We start from the raw sequence: 15,222 nt of genomic DNA, 5'->3' as shown, positions 1-15,222 counted from the left end.
GCCTTTTGGCATAAGCACTTGGAATTGCCATAGTTACAAACAAGTGAGGGATAGTTATTCATCTGAATGGGCCTATAGGTTAAATCATATTGCTATCAAGGTATTCTCACCATATCTTCAAATGCTCGCTTGGGTTTTTTGGAGGAACCTTTAGGGGTACATAAGTGTTCAAATGTTTTTTAATGAAATCAGGTTAACGCCTTGTTGCAAAATCTCCTCCCTTTATTATCTAGAATTACTTCAAGGATTTAGTCTTGTAAACTCTATGCAGTTAAAACTTTCATTGGCTTTAAATCAGAATTTTATATATGTCAGGATCTGGCTCGTCAAGCTCATTTACAGCACGATGCTTARAAGAGCATTGTATCAATCTGAAATCTGGACAATTTTGAAGAAAAAAGTCTCTATAGGGAAATCACTGCATAAAGACTGTGCTAGTTAATAACTTATTACAAAATACCTGTTGTATTGTTCACATTAACAGTACTAAATGAGGAATGACAAATCCTTAAAGCTGGCAAAGAATAAAAAGATCCCTGCTATTTATCAAATATTTAAGCTACAGACATATTTCAATGGACATACTTCAAAACTCTTGTACTATGTGCCATGTACCAGCATCTGATTATTATCTTTTTTTTTTTTWTTTATTTATTTATTCATATGCTATAGGTAGGAATTCTCTTCCTTCTATCAGTTACTTACAAACCAGCCTTCAGTGCACACTCTATTTGAAAGTATACATGAGATTAATTTCAAATGAGCCATCTGAAAGTTTAAGTTATATTATGATAGTCTTATCATAAAACAAGCATTTACAAATGAGTCCCACTGATGCTAATAGCTCCACTTCAGTGACCAAGTGCTTAACAGTGTGAATGAGGACTCCAAAATTTGATCAACARCAGTAACTTATGTTCTGTCTGAACATAAGGAAAAACTTCTTTGCTGTGAGAGTGACTGAGCACTGGAACAGGTTGCAGGAAAGGTTGTGGAGTCTCCATCCTTGGAGAAATTCTATAGCCATCTGGACACAATCCTGGGCAACACACTCTAGGGGACACTGCTTGAACAGGGGTGTTGGACTGGATGATCTCTAGAGGTCCCTTCCAACCTTCACAAGTCTGTAATTCCATGCATATTTCTAGTCAACAAAACTACTTTGAAAGACACACGCACAGTTTATTATTTGTTCTCAAGCATTTGCATGCACATGACGGTTAATCTTTGCTTGAATTCAATACCCTGTTTGTGTCATCAAACCAATTTCCGTATTAATCGATCACAGTATCATAAAATATCAGATTAGCACACACTGACGAATGAGCAGCAGAGCAACTCCTAGTAAGAGGCTCCTCATACAAATCAAACACTAAACCTCAACAAAATTTGGACAAATACTTAAGATAAATTTGCTCTTGCTTTTAAAGTTAAAACAGAGGGACATGTCTTAAACTGCTTTTAAAAAAATCCCTCTTAACTTTAGCAACAGTAGGTTAAGCTACCAAAGAATATTTGCTGAATGTTCCGAGTTAGCAATTTGGGTAATCATTTATCACTCTCTTTTATTGGGACAATATTCAGCCCTTTTCCTTCTTTCATGAAGATGAGCTACCTGACTTCTGGACACTCCACACGTTTGCAGTCTTGAGTAAACGGCATCATGAATGTACAAGCAGCATAATTTTACACTGAACATACAGAGAGACCATTGGAACCTGACATTAGATATGTGACTTAAGTTTTCAATGCACTTTTGATACACAGTTGCTTAATAAAGCCAATGTGGGCATTATTTTTGGACCTGTCAATGTTAGTTTGGTTTTGAAGGTCAGATCTTCAGTCTGATATCTTGTATAACAAATAAAAGATGATTACTAAAAAACAGTGGTGGGCAAGTGTGGAAATCTACAATGATGCCGTGAACAGCAGAAWATGTTGCTGTTCTCAGTGCTGAATGTTTACATTCAGTGCGTAAACTGGCATTACAAACAGCTGCACCATTTCTTTTGCGAGTCCATAGCCATCTTTCTTTTTAGTGGGTCTGAGCTAGAATTGAAGCGCCAATTCGCCAAGTCAGTACAAAAGTCTTCAGTGGAAAGTTTACTGAACTTCAGTGAACCTTTAAACACTTCAAAATATAGAGGCCAGATATAGTGTCATAATCATCAACAGCTTCAGAAATGAGAGGTCCCTAGCATTCCTCTGTTCTGCTCAAGCACAGTAGTAAATGCAGACTATTAAACTAGATATTTCTCTTTATGTATGTGGCATCAGTGATCGTATTTATTTTCAAACAACTATGTACAGTCATTTCAGCATTTCTAAGATTTCAGATAGTTCTATTTAGAAATTGTACAGAGTAAAACAAAACCACAGACCACAGTTTAGCTATTATGTACTTYCTCTCCTGACAAGTTTTCGAACAAAGTTTCAAACCATGTAAGAGCAAGCCAGAGCCTGTTGCCTTAGTTTCCATCAGAATCTAGTCCTGTAAAACACTAACAAAATACCAGTTTATCTATTTTTATTGCATTTTTTGCTGAATTCTTTTACTTAGATATACTAGTATATATATTGTATATATTTCAGCAATTTATTACCATATATAAAAACTGTGGGACTTGGTTGCTGACTTAAGAAAGAAATACAAATGCAATTGGCAAGGAGTTATCCGAAGTATGGACCAAAACTGCTTGCCTCCCTCCAGTTGAGGCATGTAGTGGTGGAATTCATCTTCAGATGGAAAATAATTTCTTTCTGATGTGCAAACTATATGGGGGACTACAGACAAATAAGGCTGTGAATACTAAAAGTGTGTGTGTGTCATATTGGCTGACTTGCTAAACCATGCCAGAAAYTTCTCCATTTGGAAGGCTCAGGTTTTGCTGGTTCATGAAAATTCAAAGAACTCATGCCACAGTGCTACACTCAGAATTCATATTTCCTCTCTTAATACCTACGCAACTTCAAGCATATGTGCTGCTTAAAGCTAGGATTATGTTTCTAGGCATTTATGGAACCCAGATGTTCTGCATGTGAAATAAGTTAACTACTGCTCTGTATTTTTATTCTTATTGTTTGATTTTAATTTAAATTTTGACAGTTCTGACTGTTGTATAACAATACGATAAAAGAAACTTAAGAGCATAGATTTAGAAAAGCTTCATTATTAGCATGTAAAAATAAACATTGATATAAGGATTCTACCTAGAAAGGCCTCATGATTGGCAGTCATATGCTTCTTTAGAAGCAATTCACCCTTCCTATATTTACTTCTTGGCCAGTAAATGATGGAAACATATATATGTCCTTTTTGCCAAAGTATGCTTCAGTTACTGGAAAGATCAGTAAATGGGATAAACAATATAAGAGATTCAAATTACCAAAAAAAAAAAAAAAAAAAAAAAAAAAAAAAAAAAAAAAAAAACACGCACCCTTTCCAGGTCCTTTTCCCCCTCTCCCAACTACAGAAATCGCTATAACTGCTTAAGAGAGGCAAAAACTAAAACGATTCAGTATCATACTATTCAATTTCCCCCATATTAATTCTCCTAAATATCTCACGTATCTCAGTATCAGGCAGAAAGATGATAAAAGCAAGTCCTTTCCAGAAGTAATATAATCTAAAAAACAGAAAAATATAGCAATTTTTGAACAATAGAGACAGCCCTCTGTTCTRCTTCTTTCAGCCATTCCTAATAGGTTCTGTAAGTCAAAGTTTCTATGCTGTGTTAATATTTGACTAAAAAAGATATTTTAATCTGCATTAAGCACTCCATTTAAATGTTGATTTTTACCTCAAAAACTTCTTCATCCAGAATCCTGGTTCCAAATACAGTGATGCCATTGGTGTCCACAACTGTTTTGTCACTTCTTTCAAGTGGTTTTGTGGTTTTTTTGTTACAGTCAACAATCATGGTAACGCTTTTCTTTTCCACACTAATAGCTACTCGATGCCACCTATCAAGAGAGACATATTTCTGCTGTAATTTCTATTTTAAAAATAGGTCAATATGCTTCTAACAAGAACATTTATTACAGATTGGGAGACAGTCAATTGTATCAGCTATTGAAATTATAAAATTTTAAACGTCTACATTTTTTCCTTCTTTCATACGTACACAAAAGGACACACAACATTTTGGCTATTTACTATGTAAAGTTCTGTTCCTTAGTACAAAGGAATCTGATCTAAAGCTCACTGTAAGAATCCTATATTAAATGAAGTTCAAGCTGGCCTTCCCTGAAGCTTTAAACAGATTTTATTTTCATGAATGTGTTTGGTTTTCCAAATTACATACGGAATTAGTTGTGCAAAAATATTTCATCCAGATTGGCTGAGTGGTGAACTCTTCACTATTTACATTTTACTATTTGTGTTCTGTGACTAATCACCAATGCTTTATCAAATTCTGTTACTTGCCTATTTCAGTAACTCCCATGGTGTAGAAGTTTTTCAAAAATGGACAGCAGTTCCAATATTGATGTTTTTGCAAATATACATAATTAGAAATGCTTGTCGATATTCCTGTAACAATAGCTCTGTCTACATAATTCACCAAAAAACTGAATGAAGTGATTGGGAATACTGACAAAGAATTTCACTTTAAAGACATTTGAGAATAAAATCTTGTACAGTTTGCTGAACTGTGATATGTGTTTTATGGCACTTTATTACATGACAGACCACATTAATTTAGTGAGGCTATCTACGATGACAACTAACTCAGAGCAAGAGGTAGACAGTTTATAATCTAACATGGAGTAAACAAGTCATAACATGTTTGATAGACAAGGCAAGAAACAAAGAAAGTGTGTTGTATTGGTAACAGGCAAGAAGGCTGGAATCAAATGATTTTAGGTGCCATTTTTTGGTACTAAGTGTCTAAACCAGAGAGACAGCTGGGATCATTGTTAAAAAGAGCTTCTGTGTATYAAAAGAAACACCTTAAAGCTAATGCAGTCTGACTGCTAAACAGTATCACTGAGCCAGAATGCTAATTCAGTGTTTTGTCTTGAAAGCATTAAACATTAYCATTATGAAAGCAAACTGTGCATACATCCTCAGGCATATTACGCCATTTACACTTCTTTCAACGTATCCCATTTTGAGATGAAGACTGCTGCCCTACAACCGCCACAGAACTGCTGAGTCGGATGAAAATCATTGGTCAACCTTTGGCAAGTATGCAGAAGCTCAAAGCATGAAAACATAGCACACTGTGGACTGCATTGACTACCCTTTATTTATAATTGGTATAGTCTCATTGTGGGAAAATGCACACAGCTAGGTTTATTTCATTTTGATTTCTTAATTTTTAATCAGATTCTCAACATTTTGGGTGAAATTCTGAAGCCTGTGTCAAAGCTTTGTTATTTAGAGGAAGCTAATAAAAAAAGTCTGCTGTTTTGTTCTACTACATCTTCTGGGGAAATACATCAGTTTATTGGGTTTCATAGTACAATTTCATTTTGTGGTAACACAATGGCTAAAAGACAACTACATTTTTGGTTTTTATCCTTTACTGATTTATAAATGTAAGTCTTTATTTCATTATAATTGAATTTATTTGCCCTTTCCTACCAAGTTGCTTTCCTTTGCTGCAATAAAAGTTCATTCTGTGTAGCTCTGAAGGCTGTGGCTGTTCTTCTAGGATTGCAGCACAATAAATAAATAAATAGCCTCTGAAAGGAYGAATATTCCTTTAAAAGTAACAATAATGAATGTAAAAAGCACTAGAATGGCATTCCCTGAGAATGAGTGCATGTCCACAGAGAAGACGTTAGTACATAAAAATCATTAGCATCTGTTTTTAAATGCAGTATGTGTTTGGGACTATTCTCTTTTACTGAGGGCAGGCAGAGTATGAGGTCCTTGCAGCTCTTCAAAGTAATCTCCAGTTCATTCTGCCCTAACTTCCTCAGATAGAGGCATCTTGAATCGTCATGTTTATTCACTGGATTGCTTCAGCATAGGAGCAATTCTGCATGATCCTATTAATTTGCCTTCATTCTGCTACGACCTTCTAAAGGAGAAGACAGAATCACAGAATGGTTGAAGCTGGAAGGCATCTCCAGAGACAACCATTAAAGTGAAACTATCCTTGAGTTTTTTGAAAACAGAGTATCCTCCTACACCACCAAGGAAGAATATTCATATGTTTAGTTTTTATGTAGTTTTAACTTCTGTGAGTATTCCCTCTTTTCTGATTTATGGAAATGGCAAATAAGAAATGTTTGCTGGTTTTATTTGTAGCTATGTATGCCAGTTGAAGCTGGAACTGCATAGTGCTGCAAAGATCCCTTAATTTTGTAACACTGCAATCCTGTCTGGAAATTCTGCAAYGGATTGATTTTAATATTTAGGGTATCTGTTTGTAATGACCATATAATCATAGATACAGTGGTCTGTGATACTATTTTTTTTATGTTAAACTGTTTATTTTACACTTACTTGCCATCAGCAATGTTGACTGTTCTGAAAAGAGGATAATCTTCTGGGGCAGGTTTTCCATTTTGGTCTTCAAACAGAAAGACAGGGGATCTACCAACTTCAACACCTACTTGCTGAATTCCTTGTTCATTGTAGACAGATAGAAGGAAGGACTGGATACCCTTTTTAGGTTTTACTGTCATTAATATTGAAAAATCTTCTGGAAAGTCTCCATCTGTAAAGATGAAAAAAGTCTATGAACATTTACATTCTGCTACAAGTATAGAGGCTCTGCATCCAAACTGCTTGTTTTTTTTCTTCTGCAGAGTAAATACATAACAAGTTACATCAGAGAATTTTTCACTCTTCTTAYTTCTTTCTGGTCTCACTTTACTTCCCAAAAGGCATACCTTAAGTGTTRTTAAAAACTGGATTTGTAAGACTACTGTGAATTTACGTGGAAATACCATATATGCAAGAAACAAAGTTTCAAATTCATTATTTTTTCTATTCTTCTTTTTAGAAATTCAAGTATACGCTACAATTTCAGTCAACAAAATAAGCATTGCGATTACAGCAAATACATTATCATACAGTATCACAGAATTGGTAAGGTTGGAAGGGACCTCTGGAGATCACCTAGTCCAACCCTCAAACAAGTGGCCTATACGGCAATTGAACCCCCAGCCTTCGCATTATTAGYGCCACACTCTAACCAACTGAGCAAAATCACACTCTCAATTACTTGATCTCCCTTGATGACCACTTGACTGTGAATCAGTGTGGATGCAGCAGGACTTTAACATGCTAGCAATAGAGGGACTGGAATCTAACCATAAAATTGTTATATACACTCTTTTAAAACGTGTAAAACTGCAGCTTTGTATGCATGAGCATATGAGTAAAATGTTCTTAAATGTTTTAATATTACAGAGTAAAATAACAGAGTAAGTATTAATAAAATATTATAAATTACATTTTGTAACAAATAAAAGTATGAAAAGATTCAAGATTTAAATCCAATTTAGGAAGTCTTCTTTTCTATTGGAGAAAATCTAGGGCTGTTTCTAAAACAGGTATTGTGGGAGAACTCTTCAAAGATTCCATGAAGTTTCTCCTGAAGACCAGTTATTAATGGCATTAACTTGTCAATTACAATATGACACTAAAAATGCATTAAAATGTCATTTTAAAAAGGACATACTACTCTATTCTAAAATAGGAAATCCTTAGTTATACATTTATTATATTGTCTGCTACAATGCTATTTTGAGTGTTTCCTACCATCTTTATAACTTTGTAGTTAMACAATGTTGAAACATTGTAGTAAGGCAGACCAATTTAGGCCTTGTGAGATCTCATTTTGAAGCGATCAAAGGTCACTACAATAAATAGGAAACATTTTACTGACTCTGATGTGCTTTTCGTCAAGATTTTTAATGATAAAGCAAAGCTGTTGGTTTAAACTAATAGTTAGCTTAGTATTTAAAATACGTTATAGGTTCTAACATTAGAGTATCTAGACGACAGTAGAAGTAGAAAGAGATGACTGAAGAAGGAAGGACAGACATGATTTGAAAAGCACTAAATGCTTGCCTTGTGTGAACTGTAAATCTGAAAGATACACTGAAAATTCTTAAGGCAGGTGACACTAATTCACCTAGCCTGAGCATGTGCTCTTCCATCAGGTAACATCCCGGGGGGCGGGAGGGAAACTGAGGGAGCTTTCTAAGAAAGGTGACTGAATATGAGTAATGTGCCTCAGTTCAGTCATTTTGTGCTGTATCTGACATAACACTCCCAAATGTTCTACCTTGTACATACATTATATGATTATAAGTACATTTCTTTCAAACAGTTTAATTTAAGAAGTCAGAAAATGAATAGCATCCTAATAGAAAGTCCATTACAAATCTTTATGGATGGCTATGTACAGTTCTTGGATACCTGTCTGAAATAGTTATCAAAGCCTTCTCAATCACTTTTAAATTTCTTGTCTGGAACAGTTGTATCTTAATATAATAGAAATCGTATAGTTAYTTTTGAACAATACCAGAAGGAAAATCACTAGAAAAACTTTGTATAGGCATGAGTTGCTATTCCTGTCATTCTGGTATACTTTTGGAACWGGTAACTAAGAAAATATAAACAAACAGTACAACAAAAATCTGAGCACTTATCTGAATGATTCTTTACAACTATATAACACCTTTCAGCCAGTGAAATTAAGGCTCACTATATTCTGGGAAGCTGGTAAATATTATTAGATCCATTTTTACAGATGGATATACTGAGGCTTCAAACTTCTGTTATTACTAACTTCCTCTGAGCTACAATAACTAAAAGATTACTTAACTGTAATTACCAGATTACATAATTAAAAGATACTTCCTGACTAGTTGTGGAAGTTAGATTAAAGCAAGCATAGGATACATTACAAGTTGTTGTTTTCTTTAGCTAAAATGATGTTTCATAACTCAGTCTTGTATTGGGCATTTTCTGTAGTCTTTCCTGTTTCCTCTGTTAAAGAGCACTGAGTAAAAGCTACATAGTCATCCAAATATCTTTAAGAATATTCTCTGAGAAAGAAGTCTCCCCCCCCCCACCCCGTGGTGGGGAGAAGATTCCTCTTCCACAAAATTCAAAAATAAGTAATTACCATAATCACCTCCTAAAAATGTTTCGAGGTTCTTTATCGATGCAGACAGTAGTATGACATTTTTYTATATCAAGGTTTTGTGATGGTTTCTTTTTACACTGTAAGTAAATAATGCTTTTTAGTTCCTCCTCACACAGAAGTGTTGCAACAGATACGTGAAATTGAGCAAGCTCATCCCAGCTGTAATGTAGAATGTAGAAACTGAAAGCATTAAAACAAAGCATGCCTAAATTAAGGTTGTCAAAGGCTACAGAAATTTAGATGTCAGCAAACAACACCAGGTACTTAGTTGCTCATTTCATTCATGAATGCCGGAACAATTTTTGCTACAGCTGACAGACCTCTTGTGCTACAATTTCATTCAAGGATAAGTGCAAGTTAACCCAAGCTAGATTCTCAGGCTTTGGCTTAGCAGAAAGTACTTGTTCTGTTCTAAACTTTTAAAAATGTCAGTGATTCAGAATCAGTTCAGTCTTTGTCCAGTTATATTTGAATGCTCACTAGAAGTTCTGCTATACCACTTAGCTTCAATGAAACACGTTGTAAAACTTTGAATGTAAAGGTGCCAATTTATTTCATTGCATTGTTTTTCAGTATACTGAATCATTTTTGCATTTTTTTAAGGAAAGACCAGTCCATATCCTGCTAACCTTACTTAGGTGAAGTAGTAATTTATTACATATATAGTCACGCTAATGACAATGCAGACTATAATATGCTACTCAGTGAATGGTATTTTCAGCCAGACAACTCTTAACTTATATGCAGCTTGGGTGAGATGACATTCAAAAGTGAAGAACTATGAACAAAATTAATATAAATACATTTCTGTAGTGAATTTCTCTTCAATTTTCCATTACAAATAAAAAAATGAACAGATGAGTTAAATGAACATATAAAATATATATGTATACACATATATATTCTGAGAATGTTTTTGCAATCACCAACTACAATTCATTTCTACCTCTGCAGCACTGCTCTAAAAATACCTGCTTTTAAATGGACTGTTCCTGAAACTGGAGGAAGAAACTTAAAGTCACCAAACAAGCTTCCTTTCAGATAGAGTGATGAAAAACAGGTAAAATAACTTACAGGCTAATTCTGCCAATGATATAGAATCTGGAAGAGAGTTTTATAAACGAAGGCACTAAAAATGGCTTCATTCAGTGGGTAAGGAGAATGTTCTTATGCAAACACAACTCTAACTGAGGGTAACAGAAGTGCTTTATGGCACTGATGATAGGCTATGTGTTGTGCTTTAGATAGTGTGAAAACACAAGCAATAAGAAAATTTACCAGAGTAATAGCTTTCTGACAATCTCACCTGGGTACAGCTGCTTTGTTGGGGCACTGAGCTGTGCAGTTTTTGAAACTCTGTAGGCAACATCTGATCCTTTTGAATCCCTTCTATTTGTGCAAAATCCTGCTGTTCTTGATACTCCTTCTGGTGAATTGTGAAATTCTAATGCTTTTAGCACATCAACTGGTTCAGCTGAAAAAGTAACAGAAATAACAAAGAGAATTATTCACCTTGCTTTTTTACAGTGTGCAGCCTTTAAAAAGGAAATGAATTTCATTGCAAAAGCATGTGTGTAATTATAACAGTAGCAGCATCCGGTTTTGATTTACTGTAGATAACTCCTACACAAGAATATTGTTTTAACAGGATTATTAATTTTTCAAATATGTAAGATTTCATCCCATCCAGTATAGTAGCTATGATCAAATATTTGAACAGCTTGACCACAGATTGAAAATCATCATTTCCCAAATGCAGAGAATCTTGGTTAGTGAAACTTGCAACACACATTCTTTTAACAAGAGATTTCTAAGGASTGGAACTGATTTAAAAAGCTTGCACAAAACTTTCAGAAGCATTCAGCTAACAATAATCTGCTGCCAGTCTCATCTGTGACTAATATTAAAATATATTCTGATTACACACAACTACCTTCTCAGTCACAAAGTGACAAGGAAGAGGCTAATCTCTTCCCTCATCCTGTTAGGAAAAGAAAAAATTACCTCTTTTGCCTGYAAGGAGTGAAAGGCCTGGTCCAGGTATGGGGAATTATCTGGGGAAGGAAACTTCCACCTTTACTAACACCAGAAAAGGGATATACTTAGATGGACCAGGGTTAGTTTGACAAGGACATTTGCAGAGGGGTGATCTTCAAGCAGAAAGCTAAAAAAAAATGAATTAGTAGCATGGCTATTTTTTTATTTGTATCCACTATTTGTCTGGATCAAGCCTTTCTTCAGATCTTTACTTGGGAAGATCTAGTTGGTCCTTAAAGAGATGTGATATTCTTTGTTTATAGTATACAGTTTGTTTATAGGACTTTGTCCAGTCTGGTTTTGAAAACCTCCAAGCATGGAGGTTCCAGAGCCTCTTTGGCAACCTGTTCCAAATCCAATGTGTTCCAATGCTAAAAGCATTTACTTATATCCAGTTGAAACCTCCTGTTTTAGCTGATGCTGGTCATCTTGCATCCTCCCACTGTGCAACTCTGAAGAGCATTGCTCTGTTTTCTTGATGATAATCCTCTTAGGTATTGGAAAGATGCTTTTAGATGTCCCCTAGAGTGTTCCCTTCTCCAAGCCCATTTCCTGACATCTCTCCTCACCCCAGTCCCTGAGCATCTTGGCAGCCATCTGCTTTGCTTGCTCCAGTTTATCAATAACTTTTGTGCATTGGGGATTCCAAAAGTGGTCTAATGACTGCTGAATAAAGGAGATGTGTCTCAGTCTGCTACCTACACTTCTTTTGCTACAGCCCAGTGCTGGCACATAACTGATTCATATTCAGCCTACTGTTCAATAGAAGCCCTAGGTCCTTTTCATAAAAAGCTGCTATCCAACCAGTCAGTCTCTAGACTGTACTATTGCAAGCGGTTATTGCATCTCAGCAGCAGGACTTCTTATCTGCTCTTGCTGAAGATACAGAGCCTTATTCCCAACTCAAAATTCAAATGTGCTGCTTCTGTAACTAACAACATATAGTTGTGGATCCAAAGAAATCCAGACCTGCTTCTGCTCTGAGACCAATATGCTATTATTTTAAAATATAAAAGTAAACTCTTAACAGATAATTTATCACAGTGGCAAAAGGGTGAAGTACAAATGGACAAACACTTCAACAGAGACAGCGACATGATGTAGCCTGCCTACTGCATATCTTTTTCCTGGGAAATATTAGGGTGTTCGTTCTCATACTCCTTGCAGACCTTGGCTTCACTAATTTATTTTTCTAAATGGAAACAGAATTTTAACTGACCATTCCCCACTGGGATTATGCTGTTGTCTTTATTTTGGCAAACTATCTGGAAATACARAGTTCTAGATGACTTTCACTGTTAAAGCTGAGAGATTTGTTTGATAGATGTGTCCCTTTTTCATGTTTTTGAACTGCACCGTGGCATTAACTACAGCCAATTTATTTTCTGTTACTATTCATTTTATGAGACAGCAAATGTAGATTTCAAACTCAAAATCCATCGTTTGTGAGTATTCATTGTTTGCAATTATTCAACTATTTGAATTTTACCAACAACAAATAAAGACTGTGAAAAAAATAAGAAAAGTGATAAGCTAATTAGAATCACTGACTGAAATGTCTGTACTTATTTTTTCTTACTATTATATACTGTTCTAGCCAGTGTTATTGTTTTTCTCTCACTGTAGTTTCAAAAATTACTGTGGTATGTTCTCTATCAATAGAACAAAATGAAGCTTAAATATTTCATATTATTGACCTCCTGGCATTCTCAAATATTAAGCTGTCAACTCTGTGGTTAAATTAACTTTAAATCACACCAGAGGTGTACTCTTAAAAAGACATTTTCCTAATCAGCCTAGAATGCTTATAACTTTTTCTATCTTAAAATATATTCATAAAAATGCTTAAGTGACCTTCTTTAAAATGGTTTCATATCATTCAACATCTTGTTTCCATTTTCCATCAGATGTTATTAAATACAGACCCAGTAGCCAAGGTTTGTAAAAGTTAACACATTTTGAATGAATGTTACAATTTACACCTGAGTCAACTCCATAACTTAAACCAAAACCACATATCCTACAAATTCAAATAATTTCATTTACATTCTTAAAAGTAAAGTATCAAAACCTACACATTGTTGAAACGTTAGCTCTACCTCTCTGTTAAGCGCTGCCTAAATAATTTTTACGGGTATAATGCCGTTTCATGAGCAAGGTAATGATTCATACTATAACTGCTCCACATGCTTCTAAAGATACTACCATTCTGAAGAATTTTCCATACTTTTTTCTGTTAATTGATGGGTATTTTTGCTGCATCTATAATAATTTAAACGGGTAAAGTAATACAGAAACAGTAACTGGAAWTATCAGTACAAATTCCAACTGGCTGCGTAAATCAACCACTGCTACATTCCTTTTTCCTTTGCTCTTTTCTATAATTTGTAGCAGATTCTTATTCTTCATTCATTTTTACAATAGTGGTTACTCCTTGCCTAGCTGACTGGAAGGGTATTCACTCATGAACAACATTATTCATTGCTCCTCACTAGTTCTGCTGCTAGAAAACTTCAAGTCAAGAAACAGAACAATGATAGAGTAGAGCAATTTTCAAATCACAAATACCAAATAATCATAATAGTAGTCCAGAAGTGACATTTATTTCCACAAACTGCAAGTCAAGGGACTTAATAGCAAAAATATTAGAGTGACTTTACAATGATTTGTAGATAGAAAAGACAAGGTATATGAAGTAACTTAAGCAAAAAAGGTAGTTGGTTTTGTCTAACAACAAAACTGATTTAATAAAAACAAGCTATGAGTAACAGAAATTGAGTAACAGAAATTTATGTAATATGTTTCAGATAAGCACTTTGATAGTTAAGTAGTAGTGTGATTCTAAAGTGCTTTGGATAATCCAGGCARGAATGTATATCCTTCAATAATCTTCTTTATCAAAAATTTGCTTTTGATAGAAACCTACACATCATTTGGACATGCCTATGAAATGAACTGGCTGACTGAATTTGTGCCTCATTTTCACCTATGTTTTTGCAACATTCTTGGGTGTGTCATTACTTATCCCAGCCTTTAGTCTCATGAAGTGTCCAAATTAGGACGCARCCAGTGGTGTACCTCAGCTGGGAGGTGGCAGGCATGAAACTCTCCTCACAGCTTTTATTGTCACCTTCCAGCTGAAAAAAACATCTCAAAATCCTTGATGACTCCACTGTGCATATTCAGATCATCCACATAAATGCCTCTACAGAAAGCGCTAGACACAGTTGCTCTCAATGTTACACAGTACACACACATACTTCAGTCTAAGGAATCCAGTAAAAAATAAGATGAGTCTTGAAAAATAGTAGAGCTTAAATCACAGCTGGTTAGAGGTATCACATTTGACTTTGACCTACAAAGGAGGACRAGAATTCCTCACAAAGAACTGGCCTGCTAAGAAGAGCATGGTGGAGAGGGAGAAAGAGCTCACCTAGCCCAGTACCAGCCTTGGCTGCAAGCTATCAACTGAACTTGTGGCTCCTCTCTGCCACTTTCTGGAGGCTCTGCAGTGCTCAGCATCACCGTTCCTTGGGAACTCCAGCTCTTCCCAACACTTTTCCTAAAATTCTCTCTCCTCTAGCATTCTTCCCCTAGAGGATTTCTGGGAACAGTAAGAAACAGACAGAAATAACACCAGTGCTAAAGCCACAGGTTAGGATTACAGCTTGTATTTATTTCCAGCAGTGTTAATGTAACCTAGACACTGGCAGATTTAGAGTCTCTCACAAGAGCTTCCTTACAGTGCCTATCATTTAGCTTGCCTAAATGATTTTATCCTGCAAGGATAAAATGCAAGGAAATAACCAGTAGATAACCATCATGCAAAAGCTCTGTTCACCAGTCTTGGGGAATGCAATTACTTCTGCTTGCAAAACTTAGTCACCAGCTTTAAAACTGGGCTGTGTTTGCATGGCAAATTTGCCAGAGATTTACTATAGAAGTCGGTCTCTTCATGCAGATGTTCATGGCCACATTGGACTGCTGCTTGCAGGCTGCCTCCTAGGGCCAAGTCAGCCAAACCCCCAGCATAATCTTTCTTTTCTTTTTTTCTTTTCTTTTTTTTTTT

At 35.4% G+C, this 15,222-nt stretch overlaps 1 protein-coding gene across 2 annotated transcripts in view; it reads right to left on the bottom strand.

Moving 5' to 3' along the window:
- The window catches only part of COL11A1 (collagen type XI alpha 1 chain), a 161,869-nt gene that overhangs the window by 133,992 nt on the left and 12,655 nt on the right, over positions 1-15,222 (bottom strand). For both annotated transcript variants that reach the window (XM_085308266.1, XM_085308265.1), the window contains exons 2-4: positions 10,423-10,590; positions 6,458-6,671; positions 3,801-3,963 (exon numbers count right to left, since the gene is read on the bottom strand). In XM_085308266.1, coding sequence (XP_085164392.1) covers positions 3,801-3,963; positions 6,458-6,671; positions 10,423-10,590 — 545 coding nt within the window. The remainder of the gene's footprint in view (positions 1-3,800; positions 3,964-6,457; positions 6,672-10,422; positions 10,591-15,222) is intronic.

This window comes from Rhea americana, unplaced genomic scaffold (assembly GCF_003343005.1).
Source record: "Rhea americana isolate MKP2758 unplaced genomic scaffold, rheAme1 scaffold_272, whole genome shotgun sequence".
Lineage (NCBI taxonomy): Eukaryota > Metazoa > Chordata > Aves > Rheiformes > Rheidae > Rhea > Rhea americana.
Note: the sequence above shows the minus strand (reverse complement) of the source record. Positions and strands in the feature narration are given on the sequence as shown.